The sequence below is a fragment of the Plectropomus leopardus genome, chromosome 6, assembly GCF_026936395.1.
Source record: "Plectropomus leopardus strain MGB_pleo_1.0 chromosome 6, ASM2693639v1, whole genome shotgun sequence".
NCBI lineage: Eukaryota > Metazoa > Chordata > Actinopteri > Perciformes > Serranidae > Plectropomus > Plectropomus leopardus.
In genome coordinates this window covers 16,191,640-16,210,886 of record NC_142181.1, presented here as the reverse complement: position 1 = coordinate 16,210,886, position 19,247 = coordinate 16,191,640, and the positions used below count along the sequence as shown (strand labels likewise).

At 37.5% G+C, this 19,247-nt stretch overlaps 1 protein-coding gene across 2 annotated transcripts in view; it reads left to right on the top strand.

Moving 5' to 3' along the window:
• Positions 1-16,127, top strand: part of fam168a (family with sequence similarity 168 member A) — a 32,918-nt gene extending 16,791 nt beyond the window's left edge. For both annotated transcript variants that reach the window (XM_042486429.2, XM_042486428.2), the window contains 5 exons: positions 2,990-3,070; positions 7,858-8,003; positions 8,847-9,033; positions 9,931-10,057; positions 10,316-16,127. In XM_042486429.2, the coding sequence (XP_042342363.1) occupies positions 2,990-3,070; positions 7,858-8,003; positions 8,847-9,033; positions 9,931-10,043 (527 nt within the window). In that variant the 3' untranslated portion in view covers positions 10,044-10,057; positions 10,316-16,127. The remainder of the gene's footprint in view (positions 1-2,989; positions 3,071-7,857; positions 8,004-8,846; positions 9,034-9,930; positions 10,058-10,315) is intronic.
• Positions 16,128-19,247: the final 3,120 nt, after the last annotated feature.

Sequence of the window (19,247 nt, the reverse complement as noted above, 5' to 3'; positions counted from 1 at the left end):
AAAAGAATCTCCTTTAAAAACAGACAGAAAGCACATGAGCTTGGACAAAAAGCTCGTTAGTCTCTTGTGGTGTCATACAGCGCTACACATATGAACCTTTGTGTAGGTTTTAGCAGAAGAAAAAATGTAATGAAAAAGATAAACAGCTCACCTTTTTCAAGTTAAAAGCCTGGCAAGACATGTTTTTGAGACCAAGTCAGAGAAGCAAAAACTCTGCAGAGCAGCTCCACATTTTGTCATCCAAGTCACCTGGTCAGATTTGTTTCACCAGACTTTAATATGCCTCAAGCAGAAAGTTTTCTTTTTTCATTTCTTGTGACATTTTTTTAATGTGATGCAGTAGCATGAAGCTGGGATAATACTGGCTGCTCCATGATGTCGTTTTACTTTCCTTCACTCCATCTTTTTCAATACACCAAAGGAGTTTTATTTTCCAAAACACAGTGCATAGTTTTAACCGTAGGTCAGATGTGACTGCAGGAGAGATGAAAGTTTTGATCATGTATCCATCATGTTGCAAACAGATTTAAAAATTAGATGTTATGCCGAAAATGAGAGAACTAGTGTTGTTTACAGTTATGTGCTTTTCTCTCACTGTTTGGTTTACCTTTGCATGTGAACTAGAAGACACACATGTGACAAAGTCTGAGGAGCAGCATGTTTTTCAGGGATTATTTCCTGGCAGAGACTTAATTTTTTTCCCACATGGGCTTCAATTGGTAAGCAGTCCATCTCATGTGTATCCAGTGTTTGTAAAAACACTCACCACAGACATACGGAAGTGATAAAACGGTCCATGAAAGTTGATTTTTCCAAAGATCAAACCTGACTGATCATAAACAACCTCTTGTGAACATAGGAAAATGCGCCTCTGTGTATCTTAACTGCACGCTCACTGTGACCAGCAGACATCAATAATACAATAATAGAACAAACCAAACCAAACATTATTGGTTGTTATTTTAAATTTGTATTTGAACAAATTCATTCGCAGTTTTATTAACAAAATTATCTGCACGGATATGCTTCTGTTACATGGTTTCTCTATATATTTTAGTCTTTAAGTTGGTCTCAATCTTGATTTTTAAATTATCAGGTTGTTTTGTAAACTGGTTCATGGAGAAGTACGCTCTGAAGATTTTAAATATTACCCAGGTCAACTTGAAATGTCTGATGTAAACAGATTTGATTTCTAATGTGAGGAAGGGGTGTTTTGAGTGATTTAATTTATGTTGTTAAGTATTTACATTTCTGTTCATCAGTCAGCAAACAAAAAATGTTTATGCTTGTAAAAAGCAGTAGTCATAATTATCCTTCCTGTAGCTCATTAGTATCAAACTAATACACCTTTTTAACATACAAGTTCAGTGCTCTGTAGGGACGTAACATCTGGTGTGTTATTGTATCAGTTAATTCAAGGCTTTGAATCAGTGCATACAATGAATTGAGCAAGTCAGCAGACATTTTGTTAAATCTACTGAACCGTGCTGCAGCTGCTGAGCTAAGATGATAATTTTGTGTTATTTTCCTCATTAAGAAACAACTCTAAATGAGTCAGACTACATGTCAAAGACTCTGCCGTCTCATTCAGAAATCGAAAATATTATGCTCAGTGCTGCAACTGATTTGTGTCATGATCAAATCATCTACTGTTTTGAATAATCTATCAGAATAAACATATTTGTTTTAATTTATACAATCTATAAAAATGCTCATCACAGTGTGTGAGTCCAACGTGAGTTAAAATTGTGAGTTTTGTCCAGCCAGCAGTGCAAAACACTGAAGAGGTTCAAATTAAAATTCCATAAAACAGTAAAGCAACAAAAGCTCAAGTTTGGGAAGCTGTAATTAATGGATGTTTGGAAACTATGATTTGATTAATAACTAATTTTCTGTTTGTTGACTAACCATTCAATCAGCTAATGGATTCAGCACTAATAATGCTTTTATGAAGTTTTCTGTTGAATTAAAATTTTAAATAAAATGCATTTTTAATTGTTTTTGTTTTGCATTGAAAACATATTGAATATTTCTAATAACACATAAAATGTAACTTCTTTGTGAATTTGTGAATTGCTATACCTGTATTTTTTTATTTTTTTGTCTTTTCAAAAAGAATTTTTTAGATTTATTGTACGGTCAAATGTTCCTGTGCAATCTTAATAAAATTAACTGAGCACAGATTAGTTTATCATCACAACCGTTGCTGCTGCTGCAGTGTAGATTAATGCAGATATCTAATGAACCTGTTAATTTGACTGTGGCTCAAACTACAACAGCAGACAGCAGCCAGAACTAGATATAGCAAAGGCTCAAGGCTACAGAACAGATAGTCTATGAGATTGACTGCCAATAATAGCAAGCAGCAAGCAGGGCTTCACTCACGTACATATCGTCTCTTAACTCTCCTGCTTTCATCCTCTCTCTCTCTCCCTCCCTCCCTCTTTGTCTCCGTCTGTCAAACTCACACCTTTTTATCAGTGAAAGCTTTTTCTCAGGTCAAAATCTGCTTTGTTTGCGCGACGTGTAATTGATGATGCACGAGAGAGAGTGTGTGTGGTGTGTGCGCGCTCCCCTTTGCACGTGCATTGCTAATGTGTTTCTGAATTTATCTCCACCTACACCATATTGGCAGGTGTGTCTCGTCTGTATCTAAGATGCATTCAGTCGACTGTGTGATTGGTGCAGACATTTTTTTTAATGAGCACCATCTGTGCACATCCTGCTCCAAACCACATACTGCCCTACCTGTGTGTGTGTGTGTGTGTGTGTGTGTGTGTGTGTGTGTGTGTGTGTGTGTGTGTGTGTGTGTGTGTGTGTGTGTGTGTGTGTGTGTGTGTGTGTGTGTGTGTGTGTGTGTGTGTGTGTGTGTGTGTGTGTGTGTGTGTGAGAGAGAGAGAGTGTGTCTTTGTTGTGTGCATCTGTGGCCCTCTCTGTTGGTTAAGCTACGGTTTTTGATATTTCCTTTCTTGTCTGTGATATCTTGCAGGGTATCCAGGAGGGTATCCTGCTACAGCTCCCACCTATACGCCCAATCTCTATCAAACAGGCAGTCCTGGGTATCCACCAGGTGAGCCCTTACACTCACAAGCACACACATCATTTCATGACTTTGTTTCTGTTTGTTAATATCGCTGGGGAAATTGCTGGCAGTCCACCTAAATTACTTTTGGAGTTAATTAGTGGGATGTTTCAGATAAACACACCACAAAGATAGCAGTGAGTGTGCGGGTCCATTGAAGTTTTATGTAAAGGATGCCACACAGACACACTGATACATGCATATGATTTCACATCATTATCACGTTTTTATCTAATAAACGGGAATTATATGTGTTGTATTCCTGTATGCCTGCCTTTTGTTGAGTAGATATGAGGGATATTTGTTTCTTGATTTGCACAATACAAAATGCAAAAGTGTAAAAACTACAAAGCAAAACTGAAACGAGTAGAAATACAAGGAAAGAATTATACAGAGTAAACAAATGTGCAGGCAGAGCCAAAGAGCCAAGAGCATTACTGTGTAGCTCCTGTTGAGAATTGAACTAAATGATTTAAATATATATTCATAGGAACAATAAGTTTTGTCTTTGACATGTTATTCTGTCCAGCAACTAGTTTTTAGTTGTCCTTTAAACCTTTTTGTAAGAATTGTTAATTAGTCAGTGTTTAAGTTAAGGCTGGAAAACACTTAATGTGTTAAAAAAAAAATTACACTACATATATACATTGGTGTAATTTTAATTTGAAGTCAGAGGATCTATTACTGCTGCTGCTCTACAGAGCTGCACTTAAATTATATGGTGATTATGCATAAGCAACCGAAAGTGCATAAGCAACCCCCCCCCCAACCCTTTTATTAGAGGGAATCAAATATCCAACACAGTTATCACATATACACTTAAACAACAGACCATACAGGTATGCAAGAATAAAAATTATTTAGGATAGACATAAAAGGAAAAAAAAACCAATACTGTTATGCCAATAGGTAACACTGATATTATGTGTACCATCATGCTCATATGATTACCTCCTAATCTCCAAACAGAAATTCTAAAAGTTTTACCATTGATGCCACTATCATATCACACACCCCAGGGCCGTATCTTCTTTCACCTAAACCAGCTTTTAAAAACAGACACTGCGTCGCTGTTCCACAGGCTCAGAGTGTTCTTTTCTGAGATCATGTTGTATTGTGATGCTCTCAGCTGCCAAATCAGTGTGTAATTGTCTGAGTTTTTGTGATTAACATTTTGTTGTGAATCAAAAATTGATGCAGTACCACAGTCACTCGCTTGTCAAAATGTATGTCATCGCAGAATATTTTAAGCAAACAAGGTTGTGTAGAGCTCCACGGAGGTTGCAGTAATGTGAAGGCAGTATGGATTAAGTGGTGATCTCAGCCTAAAGGGCATTGATGGTGAAGGAGTGGGAAGCTAGCCAGTAACAGCTGCCAGTGGCCTTAAAGCAGCAGATACGTGCTCTGCTGGGGCTCAGTGTCTGGTCCCTGTAGCAGATGGGAATAACAGTTGTCTGAGTACTTTCCAGATATGGTGTGTCTGTATAGATATAGATAGTTAAGTGTGGCAGGGTCTTAACCTTTTAGCCTGGAAACCCAAACTGGGTTGAATATGATGGAGCTGTTTAAAGATCAAGCTTGGGTATAAATTGGGGCCAATAACAAAAATAACAAAGTCCTTAAAAGAACAGATAATATGAGAGATGGAGAGCTTTAAGCAGGTTGTCACTGGAATAAAAACATATTTGCAGGTGTCAATTACTGTAAATCAATAAAAGATAAAAAAAAAAAATTCTCAACGGGGAGACAAATAACTAGCTACCTGAATTGTTTCTCACTCTCCTGAATTTTAAGCATCTTACACAGGCAGGATGGGTTTGTAGATTTCATCTCTGCTGCTTTTGAAGCCCCTCTCCTCTCGTCCCCTCCCCCAGTTTGGTTTTATCTTTTGGAAGTCAAACAAAATATCAGGTATGCTTTGGCAAAGCTCATTCAGTTGTATTTCAACAAAAGAATTTAATTACTGAAGCTGTTGTTTAAATCAGCAGTGGTGATGTTTAATTGCACACTTCTTTCTTTGCATTCTGCAGTGCTTAATGTATGGTGAAATTAGACTCTTTGGATTTTGTGCCCCAGACAAATATCAACCTTTCAGACAAGCCAGCTCTGCTCCAATTAGAAATGTGTCTTGGTCAATGTCATTATTTCCCAAGACCATTGAATAGACAAACAGTTTTCTATCAGCAGGGCTTTTGTGTAATTGTCACACTCCATTGTCCTCTAATGCCTTGCATGCATGTGTGTGAGAGTATGCACACACACTTTTTAGACACACACACGGCAGCTCTAGCATCTCTTTGTTCCCTTGTCCTTGTGTGAGAGAAGCGCTTTCATAAGCTCCGCAGCAGCAACTAGCTAGTAGCATGTTTGACCTTCAGGCTCCTCCGAGTGGCGGCTCAGAGTTACTGCACCCCACAGAGCAGAGAGCCCAGTTAACAGCAGACACTGATGTAGCAGGCTGCACCACATGCCTTCACTCTCCTACACTGCACCTTGTGCTTTTCATCCTTTTCATGTAGCATCAGTTAAATGGTGGCTACACCTGAATCACATGTGCAACTAAAGTTTTTTGTTTGTTTCAATGTATATGCTTCATAAAAAGGTTTATATGAACTCCATTTACGTGGACTACAGAAGCGATCGCTTTAGCCGTAAACAATACAGAAATGCTGTCTTCAAAGATCAGGTTGAGACTGGTTAAATGAGGCTTTTTGAGATACACAAACTCTTGGCTGTGTTGTTTTGAGACTCCAGTCCCATTAAAGACTGCACCAGTCCCCCATCTGGTGGATTTTGTAGGAAATGCAGAAGAGAGAACATTTGAATAAGGCTGCAACTAATTATTACTGTATTTTGATATAAAATACATCAGAAAACAGTGAAAATGCATTTAATTGTCAAATAAAAATATTCTAGAGGTTAAGATAACATTATCAAATGTCTGAGCAGCAACAGTCCAAAGCCCCATATTCAATTTTGCTGTCATGTAAGACACACAATAGCAGCCAATTCTATTTGAGAAGAAGGAACTTCCAAATGTTGCTTAAAAGATTCCTTAAACCATGAATTATCAAAATGGTTTCAGCTCAATCTACTACATTTAAATGTTAAAACAAATAATTAAAGGAGGGGTTTAAATGTTTTTGAGACACACTGGTATGATCAAGTATTATACTAGTTTGATTTTTACTGCCCCCCATCTAACCCTGATGATGTTGAGACATTTTTATAAGAGTAGAATTATTCATATAAAACACAGTATTGCTGGCTCACATCTTCCTTTTACCATACACTGAAAGTCTTTGAAAATACTTTTTAAAGACTAAAGTCTGACACCCTCTCAGATCTAGACAATGTAAACATTTTTAGTCGCAAACTGTAAGAGTTTGCAAAGACCGAGGATCTTGCAGGGTCACCATTTGCAAGACTACAGCTAGATTCCTTTCGAGAATATTTCTGATCCCTCTCCTGGAAAAATATTCCACCAAACTCCTTTTAAGAAATATTAACTTAACAATTTCTTACATGTCTGTAAAAACACATACCTCTGGAAACCTACGTTAAAAGGTATCATGTCAACAGTATTCTTGTCAATTTTGCATTGATCAGATCTATTAAGATGAGTTGTATTTATGTGCAAACTTTATATTTGTGATCTTGATTGTCTCAACTAGCTATGCAATTTAAGTTGGAGGAGACTGTGGGAATGAGAGGCAAACCATTTCAAAAATGAAGATTTCTCTCTAAAATTAGTGCTAGTTGGTAGATACAATAAACAAACACAGACTCTTGTTAGCTTCACGACTTCACCAGTTTCTTCGCCTTTTCCACAGTATGAGAGAACAATAGCAGTTCAAGTTCCTGCTTCTCCCAGGAGTCCCCTTCATGCTTAATGTCTACCTGGTTTGCTGCGTCTTGTTTGGTGCTCGAGAGAGCACAACTTTTGGTTGTTGACAATTGTGATGTCATGAGAGGTAGAGTCATTGAGGGGGAGATACTTTCCCTCCTGGTGGTTGCAGCAAGAACTACAAACCAACCTGACATCCAGTAATTGACTACAAGACTCACAATCAGCCAGCACGCAGGCAGCTAGGACACTTATTGCTGCCCAGCTGAGTCAAATCAGCTGATTGCCCTTGTGAATGAGCGGAAGGAGACAATTATGAGACAATCAGAGACTTTAGTTATGTTACCCAGAAGACAGTAAACCAGAATTTTGATTTACATACCCATTTTTGTTTTGTGTAACTTTTGTCTCAAAGAAATAAGTTGACCTTTTTAAAGAAGATTGAATACACCTGAATTCAAGTTTGAAAGCAACTTTTAATTGTCTTCTTCACCCACACCTCCCAAACTCAAAGAGAAAAGCTACCCACGTCACACAATGTAAACATCATTGAACTTTAATATTTGCATGAGCCAAGACTCCAAACTTGATAATATGAAACATTTTTGATTTTATTACATCAAGACGAGAAAAGAAATTTAAGACAGTGTGGACTGAGTTCTGTGATCACAGCGCTGTGGTGACTTTATTCTGAAAGGAGTAGAGGAATGGTGGTAACACTCAAAGCTGCTAAAAGCAATTTTTTTTATCAACAATAGATCATAGAACTACTTTTATGTGAGAGGGGTCGAATGTAGTGACGAACCCACAGAAAACTAACACCAGACTCTTAATTATGAGAAAATTATGAATAAAGCGGGTTCCCCTAGTGTAATGTATTTCTAAACCCACTTTCCTTTCTCCTCTTTTTGTCTTTGACTGTTTTTAGGATATACTTCAGCAGGCACCCCATACAAAGTGCCCCCCACTCAGTCAAATGGAGCGCCCCCGCCCTACACTCCGACCCCCACCCCATACCCAACAGCCATGTACCCCATCCGCAGTGCCTACCCTCAGCAGAACATATATGCACAGGTAAGCATATTTACATTATTACAATTACATTCAAACATCACCATGGCAACAATCTGCAGTCTACTACTGAGAAATGCTGATCGGATTTGTCCGGTCGCACCTGTTTAATTGGCGGCACCATTTAATTCAGTCATTTCAGTAAATATGCTCACATTGTATCTTATAATTTGATTACAATTTACAACATATAACAAAATTGGTGAAACAATTAAATGTAACACCATATGACTTTAGGCTTTAAACTTTTTTGTGAGCGTGATCAATTAAAAAAACAAAGCACTGTCTAGTAGTATTTTCTTAAAATAAGATAATCCTTTTTTAGTCCTACAGTGGGGATATTTGCAATGTAACTGGTTTTATGTGGAAATCTTTTAATTTAAGTGATGTGTTTGTGTCGTTTGTGGAAATGGTAAATTGATTTTTACCAAAGAATCAGTCTGGTTGTCTCAATAAGCTCCAGGGACTAAAATCCCAAACAAAACTGAGATTTAAAAGTCAATTTTGTTTGCGTTTCCACAGAGAAACCCTGGTGATTTAGCAAATTACACTGACAACAGATAAAAAAACACAGTCAACAACAGAGCCATCAATTTGTTCTTGTGCAGTTTGTTCTTTTTAATGATTAAATGGATGTTTGAAAAGTGCAGAAACAAGAAGAAATGGAAAATGCAAGAAAGTCATGACGTCCATGAGTGTTCTCTGTTTTTCTTTGCAGTGGGAAATGACTCATACCTTCTTCTTAGACTGCCTTTAATTATGATAAACATTTAAATGTTATTACGAGCTCATACATGAGCGCACACCCTCAGTCTCAAAAATCATGTCCTGTGTCCATCCTGACAGGGAGCGTACTATACCCAGCCGGTGTATGCGGCTCAGCCACATGTGATCCATCACACCACCGTGGTGCAGCCTAACAGCATCCCCTCCACAGCCCTCTACCCTGCCCCCGTCCCTGTACCTGCTCCTCGCAACAACGGCATGGCTGCCATGGGGATGGTAGCTGGGACAACCATGGCCATGAGTGCAGGTAAGACCAGAATCACTGACTCCAAAATTTGCTTATTCGTTTTTTTTTTATGTTTGTTTATATTTGTTTATTGACTTTTCTGTGCTCTCCCTTGACTGTAATCTGTGAATTGAATTCCTACATTAATGCTGGAGACAGTCTTTTTGTATGAAACAGCAGGGTATAAATTAGACAATTGATTCGTGTTCAGAAAATCTACTGGCAACTTTCTTGATCATTGATATTCTTTTTTTTTTCTCCCTCATATTAAAGCATCTCTAATGTGACGCTTTGCTGGTTGTCTTCATCTTCTGTGATAATGAATATGTTTTGGACTGTTGTTTAGACAAAATTAGACATTTTAAGCCGTCATCACGAAATCTGGCAAATTGTGAAGGGCAGTTTTTGCCATTTGTTGAAATTACATTGACCAAAATCCAATTTTTTTGGATTTTTATTGCCTTAAATCGACAGGACAGTGTGAGTGTGAAAGGGGTAAAGAGAGAGGGGGAGACATGCAGCAAAGAGCCGAGGCTGGACTCAAACCTGCGGCCGCTGTAGCGAGGACACTGAGCCACCGGCGCCCCCAAAATCCAATTTTTTAAGATAGTTGTGAGATTAGTCAGTGAAAGTGACTGTTAGTGGCAGCCCTATTTTAAAATCTCTCTCTAAAAATGATTCAGTGATTTAGTTGGCTTCCTTAAGGGTCAATTTTATATTTAAAAAGCAGCTGTCATGTTGACTGTGTGTTTTCTGTCATTAACTGATTTAAAAAAAGAAAAATCCTTAACATTTACATGATAATATCACAGGAAACTCAATTATCACAACTCAACAAATTGAGCCTTCACAGCTGTTCAGCAGAAGGATCTGTAACTGGCTAAAGCTCATTAATGGTGTTGTTAACTTACCATTTAGGGACCCTGCTGACAACGCCTCAGCACCCCCAGATTGGAGGACACCCAGTTACTGTGCCAACCTACAGGCCCCAAGGGACACCTGGGTACAGCTACGTACCGCCTCACTGGTAGAGCCCACCCATCATGTGAGTGTCTGCCCACCTGCTGTTCGCTCTTTCCTCTTTCAGTTGTTCCTCACCACCACAATTTTCTCTCTTCCATCTGTCTCCTCCACCCCCCCCTCCTCCTCTCTTCCTTTTCTTTGCTTTTTTGTCCCTCTGTTGTCTCTCTCAGACTTGAACAAACTGCGCTGCCTCACATTTCTTCTCCCCTCTTTTCCTCAGAGGTCCAAGGCAGCCTCAAATCAATCACCAATGTGTACCTCTGCTCTTCTTTCCCACCAGATCTGGAGTTCACCATCGTATGCAACTGCTCAAATCTTACACGGGCTCCCACTGGTAACCATGGGAACTCGGCACCTGTCTGCAAGAACAAAACTAAAGTGCAACAGCCACTTTACTATTATTGTTATTGTTAGTATGCGACATTCTCTAACGTTTTTACAAAAAGCTGCTTTTATTTTTTATTTTTTTGTTTCTCTGTTCATTTGCCAACCAGTCATTACTTTATTTTGTATGGCTATTGTTTTATTTTTTTTAATTTTATCTCCTCATTTTCTCTCGATGTGTCTGTCATCGGAACTCCAGAAGGACTCTTGACCAATCACAGGTGTCAGTTGCTCCTGTTTCTGTGTTGTGCTGGTGTGTGTGGTCCTTCCTGCTGCTGCTGCTCAGTTGGCTGGAAAATATTGGGCACTTATTCTTCATTATCATCTCGATTAGTCACTACAAAGAATTATTGACTTATGCTGCCAAATTTCTAACAACTAGACATCAGCACAGGGTTTTAACATGATTAGCATTTTGGTTTTTTTTTTTTTTCGGGTTATTTAATTTTTTTACTTTCTTTTAAACAAACTCAACACTTATTTTCTGTAGCCTTTTTTTTCTTACCTTTGTTCTTCCTTTCTCTTTGCCCTTTTTAACCACTTTATTTCGATTTCAGTTAAATCTCTTTCAGTTAAATCTCAGCCGTCTTCCAGTGCGTAGCTGTCTGTCCGGCAGTAGTCAGTCCATTTTCCCCGTCGTTACGTCTCCACTTGAGTGCTATGTCGCTTTGAGCAGAGCACTTGCTGACCATTACACATCCTGCTGCGTGTCCCACTGTGTCCACATTAGCATAACACACACTAACAAAACATCACTTCATGCTACATACTATGCAGGCTAGTATGTTGTGACACTATTGGACTCTTAAACTTAGCTTAGGTCAATGCATTTTAAAAAATATAAGGATATTTATAATTACCATGTCAACAGCATGGGCGGTCGTGTTCACTTTCTCACACACACACACACACACATACACACACACACACACACACACACACACACACACACACATACACACACACATACAGGGGCTCCTGTATGTGTTGGAAAATACATAATCATTTAGTGGCACTTACTGTACAATACCTCCAGTTATGTACACACACACACACACACACACTCACATACTACATGGATTTCAAGGGTTGTGCATGGCAGACAGCAGAGAAGGAGTTTAAAGGGATTGTGTAGGCGCAAAGAGAGCAGAGCAGGATGAGACAGGGACAGAGGACAAGAAAAGAGGAGGAGATCACATATTCACAGTCAGGTCATTTCAAAGTACAAGACATTCGAGTTTGTGACATCTCACCTGCAAGAGACCACACAGACACTCGGCTATTTTCACACTACATGTGTACATTGAGTCCTCACTGCGAGTACGTTGTCTCCTCCTCCATTTCTGCGTCCAGGCGAGGACTTTGTAACCGTACAAACAGAAACCCACACTTTTGAGTACACAATTTAATAATGGACCAGTCAAATCAATATGTGCTGATGGATAGCATTCAATTCACTTATCCATTCCAGTTCTGTGTGGTAGAGCACCACATTTAGGAAGAAATTGTGTCCAATCAGAAGGCTGTAATGTGTAAACACTTGGTCGATGTCATAGGGGTTATTTGTTATGCTGTTGAATAAAATGTTTAACTTTGGGTAATATCATCTGAATTGCAAGAGCAGTGTAGTCAAAAAATGCAGATTTTAGTGTCCATGGCTTCAGCAGAAAATATTGAGACATTTTAGCAAGGATGCAGAGCCGTGATGATATAGTGACACTCATGCCCCTTTTTCCACCAAACTTGCTCTGATTCTTGAACAGCCTCTATTCTGGATTCCAATTATCAATGATAAGAAGGCATAGAAGATTATTACGTGCAAGACTTTATCCTCTCTTGGATTGGGTATTGCCACTGACTTCCTGAGTCGATTATGTTTAGATCAATGAGGTTTCGATTTGATAAGGGATATTTCAGTTACAATATCAATTTTGCTTGAATGTGAAAGAGATCCTCAGAGAATTAATGTTATTAATTGTACAAATACAGAACAGGATTAGATTATTTTACACCAAAGCATAAAACAAGCTAACAGTTACAGATAAAAGAAGCTGTAATGAGCAGGTTTTCAATACTAGGGTCTTTAATATTTTGGACTAGAGCCCGTGTAATAATAGCGAAACTAACGGGGTTAAAGCTTCACACGTCTGTGGGAAAGTATTAAAAGACTGATCTCGAATTTTATGAATCGATACCAGATGATTCAAATAAAGATCAATGTTGTTACATTTTGTACTTCATGTCAAGGAAACTGATTTCTTGCTCCCAACGGTTCATTATAATGTGCAGAAAAAGGTGGAAAAAGGCGTTCAGTGACTTAGTTTCAAACTGGTTCAGTCCAGTTGCCTTTTTACACTTGTTATTTTTTAGGAAAAGATTAATCCATTTGTTCATTTTTTTACTGCAAATTTCTGTAACTGCTCATATCTGCTTTAACTGACGGCATTCAGACGTATTTCTCCATTTTTTTTAAAATCCAGCATAAACCTTGATTTTAAGAATATAGTCATCAGATGAGGATAATATCTGAGCCAATGAGACGTGGACCATATACAGCCAGTTTCTGTTGCCTTTATAAGCTTATACATGTAAAGGCATTTAGGTGCAAAGGCACTATGATAACACATCATAATCAAACATTATGAACATACCGAGTAGTGGTGGTGAGGTTTCATATTTAGGTGAAGCCTGTGGCATTTTGTCAGGATTCACACACACGAGAAAGACTGAAATGACAACTTCAGGATCTGTAGAGTACAGATTTGTATAACAAACAGCATTTACTGCGCGGGTATGTAGATGAAGTGGTTTGATATTGCAATAAAAAAGAGGGAACGCCTCCAACTGTTAACATACAGTAATTATTTTATCAGCGTTTTGAAATGATTTTGTTTTTAATGCTTATTGTTGTAATCTCTAAATATGGATTACAGGCTCTGTATGCAGCCTCCATTCAATAATTATTACTGCTAAGAAGAGATGTAGAACATATCAAAAATTTGGGTATTGAATAACTTTGTGAGGAAATATTGCACAACATATGACAAAAAAAAAAAAAAAACAGAAAAAAAACTTGACTATAAGTTAATGCTAAGTAACAGGTACCTAGGCTTTGTAGTACTGGAGGCAGGAAGAAGCAATTTATATTGTAATTAAAAATAAAACAATAAGGTCGAGTGTTTGAGGTATTCTTAGTCCAGATGTTTGTACACTAGTAGGTTAATTCTCAAGAAAATGTTACATAAAGCCGCTATCGGATGAAAACCGTCGATATTTGAGCCTTATTTTTAAAACGACCGTTGTAATTTAGAAAACATCACGTGGATGTTTTCAAGTCATAAAGTGTTACCACCATGAAAGGATCTTGTACATTTTAAGTCAGTAAAACTGAGAGGAATACAGAAAGTGGGTTTTCTTGCGACAGCAGTAATGTTACTTGTCATTAGGATTTATTTAACCAACCACTACTTCTGTCAGTATTTCTCAATTAAATCATGTTTTTTTTCTTCTTTCCCTCTGGTCAATTGAGCATAATGGGTATGCATAATATTCAGGTGTATTTCACTATAGCATTGGATCTCTAATTTTGAAAAAAAAATGCAGTATATTTAAACAGCAAGTGGTACAGTAATGTATTTCTAGCTAAGCATGGTTGCATCATTGTGGCAGCTACTGTTTGTGCTTTTAATATTTTTATTTTTACCTCCTCTTCTGCATCTCTGTCCTCTACATATCTGTTACTGAGGACGGGGAAAAGTCAAGACAAGGTCTGTCAATACACTTGTGGTAATGCTCGTCACCAAATCTCACATTTTAATTGTTGCCTAAATTTGTAGACCTTTAGGAAGGATTTATAACAGAACTGAAATGGATAGCATTGACCGAAAAAAAAGGTCTCCATCGTGCTTTTGGGGGCCAGCTTTTCTGTCTATTTCCGTTCTGTTGGTGCAAGGATGCATCAAATGATGAATGAAAAACCCTCCATTCCCTTTGTTCTGTGCCATATTTCACCAACAGTTGTTAAGTAAATATTAGTTTCTTCTCCTCAGTAACTGGTGAATCTTGAGTCCTTGTTATGTCTAGCTTTCTGTGAATCTGTGTTTTCCTATTGCTGTCCTATTCCACACATTGTCGATGACGCATTATTGCCTGTTTCACTTTTATCATCCTTACTATATCCTCCCGTGTTTATCCTATTTACACTTCAGAGGCCATTTAGCATCCCTCCAAACATTCTTTTTTTTTATCACATTCAGGGATGCAAAATGATGTCAGATCATATATTCTGCTCCCTCTCATGTCCACTTTTAACCCTCTGCTCTCACATGATTTTTGGGCTTTGTGCGCTTTCAGTCTGACCTTTGCAAGCCTCACCACCTCGTCTTAGCAGCAGTCATGTTGAACTATATCATTAAATTGGTGCCACCAATGGCGATGATCTATTTTCTTTTTTTTTTTTTTTGTATTTATGAAATCACTGAGTCTTTTTAAACACTAGATGTCACCAGTGACAAAGTCCAAAAGTGGCATCAGCATGATGTAAAATGAAAATTTAATGATTATTGGTGTCATTTACAGTGAAGGATCAAAATTGGGTCACATTTTAAGCACTAAATTTACTTTTTCCAGACATTTTCAGAAATGACATTTTTGACACCAAATAAGATTGTATTTGGGGGAGTTTGTCATTTTTAAGTTAATAAGACAGTGATTTGTTCCTGGGCTGTGGACCAGTGCTCATGTTTTAATGTGGAGGCTCAGTTGAGGTGCACTCCCACAGAGCAGGCTCATTTTTCAAAGTGGTGGAACAGCTTCCTCATTTCACTCCATGCCTCGCCTCTCATTTATTTAAATTTGCACTTAACTGAAAATGGACAGTTTGTTGTCTTTAGTGGAGGAATGCAAAGTTGTCTTAAGCATGTGTCTTTTATCATATTCAGTTTTCCTCCATCATTCTGTCCTTTGTGACATTTCCAAACATCGAAAAGGGGTATCATTAACGAGGATGCTTTTTTAGTTTTTATCCAGTATATTTTAAGCTTGCGCCTCTTCACTTTGACAGTGAAAATACGACCAGAACCATTCATAACACCTCTCTTTCCCTCTCCCCTCTCTTCTTTCTTTGCCTTGCAGTTGCTAAGTCTTATTTTTTCATGAGTATAAATTAAAACTCTACTATCACAGTGAATAGTAGGCTCTTAAATGTCTTTGATGTTCTGCTGCAGCTTTTTAATTTCAATTTGTCAGATATCTTAGTTTAATTTGACACTAAATGTGATGCAAAAAGTGGAAATTCCTTGTCTTCCAAAAAAAAAAAGCATACTTGTATCCCCCCTGGATCGAGTATTAGGAACAACCCCATCTTTGGAAGTTTTAGTTTGGTACCCAGTTTGCACATGCTATGGTATATCTGTTACCGTAAGGTTGTGTTTGAAACTGAAGCCCAACGTCTGTTCAGCGTTGAGAGAAGTGAACTGTATGTTAGCTATTTGGTCCAGAGTGAAGGACCAGCGTCAGGCTTGTGATATGAAGTGTAAATCTGTTTTTAATTTTTTTATTCTTTTTTTTTTAATGTTTTTTTGTTGTTGAGGGTTTTTTTTTTAGATCAGTTAGTGATCTAGTACTATAACTAAGCCAAGTTTGTAATTGTATATTTACTGTAAAATGTAGAACATTGAATAACTATTAAAATTTTCCTATAAAAGGAAGATGGTGTTTTGTGACCTTTTTATTCTGAATGTATTGTCATTTTCCTCTTGCTGGGTAAATGTGGTAAAAAGGAGGACTCATTGCATTATACTGAGATAAACCAAGATATTTACCCAATGTTCATAAGCAGAAATTTGTCACATTTGCCTGAATTGAACCTATTTGTGTTGCATTATTAAAGTAATAGCACAACAATTCAGTTATGGATAAGTCGTAGCCTCACCCATTGACACAGAACTCCTTCCCTATTAAATGGGGTGTGAGTCTTTGTAGTCATCGCATGAGTCATAAATGAAGATGTATCACATCAAAGCTCAGTTTTAGGCTTAAATTGGATGCACAAATATTTCTGGAAGAATCTACCGCCTGAACATCACCTGTAAAATTTAACACAAATTAAGAGATACTGGCAAGAAAGGGACTCAAAGGACTCAATAAATAGCTATAAAAAAAAGGGCAAAACAACCACAAAGAGATACTAAATCACCAAGTATAAAGACAAAATTATCTCAAAAAACACAAATAAGACTCTTAAGTGATGCAAAAAAAATTAAAAAAAGAAAAAATTACTTCAGAGACACAAAATAACCATAAAAAGACACCAAACTATTACAAAGTCTGCGTGTGTGTCTTGCTTTGTGTAGGAGAGCCGGTGGAGTCTATCTGTGCAGAGAGCCCCAATGTCTCATATCCTGCCTATGGACATGTCTTCAGAGTCCTCAGTGGAGAGTCCTGGATGGGACAAGGTGATAGCTTTGACAGTGGCTGAAGGGGTTTGGCCCAGATGAGTGAACTGATCCACCTGCCATTTAACCCTTTGATACCTGCACAAATTTGCTTGATTTCTTCAAAAATAGGCTACAGAAAGAAGATGATGAGCAACTTAACAAGAAACGGCCCAGAAATTAGCAAGAATTTTGCAAAACATTATACGAAAATTGCATGAAAATAAGCCAAAACTTATTTCCTGTAGCGTCATTTTAAAGATAAAATTATAAGAATTGCTAATATAGTTCACTGGACAAATTATTTCTATTTTTCTGATAAAATCTAATCTCCCCGCAGCTAATTTTCAAGTCAATTTCTTGTCACCTTTTACTAATTTTTTGGAATTTGTGGGACATTTCTAGCCAAGCTGCTCATTGCCTTTGTCACACAGTTTTTGAAAGAAATCAAATCAGTTTTCTTAGGTCCCAGTGCTATGAATGCTTGTGAAACACGTCAACAAAACTGACGTTGATCCAGGTTCTAAACAGTTAATCTACATGAGAGCAAGACAATAATACTGACTTAATGGCCCAAAACAATTAAATCAGTAAATTGTATATACTATTTTAGAGTGTTTTCCCTTTAATCGCACTTAAACCCTGCAGTCTTTGCTCCTCTTTGTCTCATTGCAGGAACAGGTTGATTTGAGGACACTGACAAGTTTTATGATTCTTGTGCTGTCTGCATTTAAATACAAGAACCACAAACATTATTTCCTTTTTGTTGCTGAAAAAGACTGACAGCAAAGGACACTCACTTTTTCACTTCTCCCTTCATCCATCACCAGACATCCGACCGGGTTGTGCAATACCACCACCCATCAATGAACCGTTGAACAAACATTTACACACACCTCTTTTATTCACAGTGCCCCACCAAGAACACACATACAGCTTCATATCTTTACTGTTGACTATAATTGATTGTTGGTATGTTGCAGGTGAGAGGATTCAGTTGATTTTGATAGTAATAAGAAAAACATTAAACATCTTTGCAGTCAGATAATTGATGTTGCATGCTAAGTGCTTGTGCACTTCTATTTCCCTGTTCACCAATTTTATATTGCGTACTCTCCTTCTTTCAGTCACACACACACAGGCTATCTTATCAGAGCTCTAAGCATGGACACAATATGGTAATTCTGTTACTTAATAGTTAATTTCACTAAAGGCAAGACTATATCACGTATGCTGAACATCAGCCACTGTTGCCACAAGTGACAAACATGAGATGAAATGCCGAGACAGAAATATCATCTAACGTTTGCAAACACTAGCTACTGGTGATACCATACCAATTTAGCTGCAGCCACACCTGTTTCTATTCACATATTGTTCAACATAATCTCTTTATAGCAATTAGTGCTTTGTGATGATTATAGAAGGCTACCATTCGGCAGTAATTGTTCAAACATGCTCAAAATGCCCCCCACGGATAAGAAAAAAAATCTTACTTTGTGGTTCTTGGAATAAAATATTACTGAACTACAAAAGACAACCGTGGACCTCCATCCAGAATAATCATTTGCAAATGTAATCATCATCATAAATAAACAAATTGCCACTATTAGAACTGCTGGTTATAATATTACAGTGTACTGCAGTTCTGAATATTTATGCCAGCAAAATCCATTGCTCAACTGTTGTGGGTAGATACAATCAATAGCAAACACTGTAATGTCTGGTTGTTTTTGTAGGAAAACTACAATGTAATATGAATGTTATGTGGGTTATATCACTGTCGACTGTTTCAGTGTTTGTATGTCATAAAAAAAGATAAAACTACCCTCTGGTCATACCATACCAAGTTAGGACGTAGTAGAAAACTCCTGTTTCATTGCTCCTAAATTCAGCTGTTCCTTCGTATGAATAAAAAAAAAGTTACAAAGTCTCACTTTAAAGCATTTTCAAATAAAAGCATATTTATGTGTAAAAGGGAGAGTTGCGACTAAGTCATTGTCACAAATATCATGTCATGCAATTTTAACATCAGATTATCTACTAAATAATAATCTACTAAATTTATTTTAAAAAAATAATGAATGCTTTTGGATTTGTTGAATGTTGTGGAGTGTCTCTATAATTTTAGCCACACCTCAAGTAAACCAAAACACAGTATATACAAAAGTATTTTATAAAAATATTTAAAATAAACAAAGACAAGCATTTTATTATTGTGAAATGTCAGAATGTAGTTTGTGGCAATGAGTGTTAATGATAATGACCGCAGTGGCCGCAGTGGTTCATTAATGAGAAACTAATGACTTAATTCATCTGCTGGGATCCTGCAGGACAAATCACAGAGCAACACATCGCCTCATAGTACGAGACTCAACTACCTCGTCTTCATCT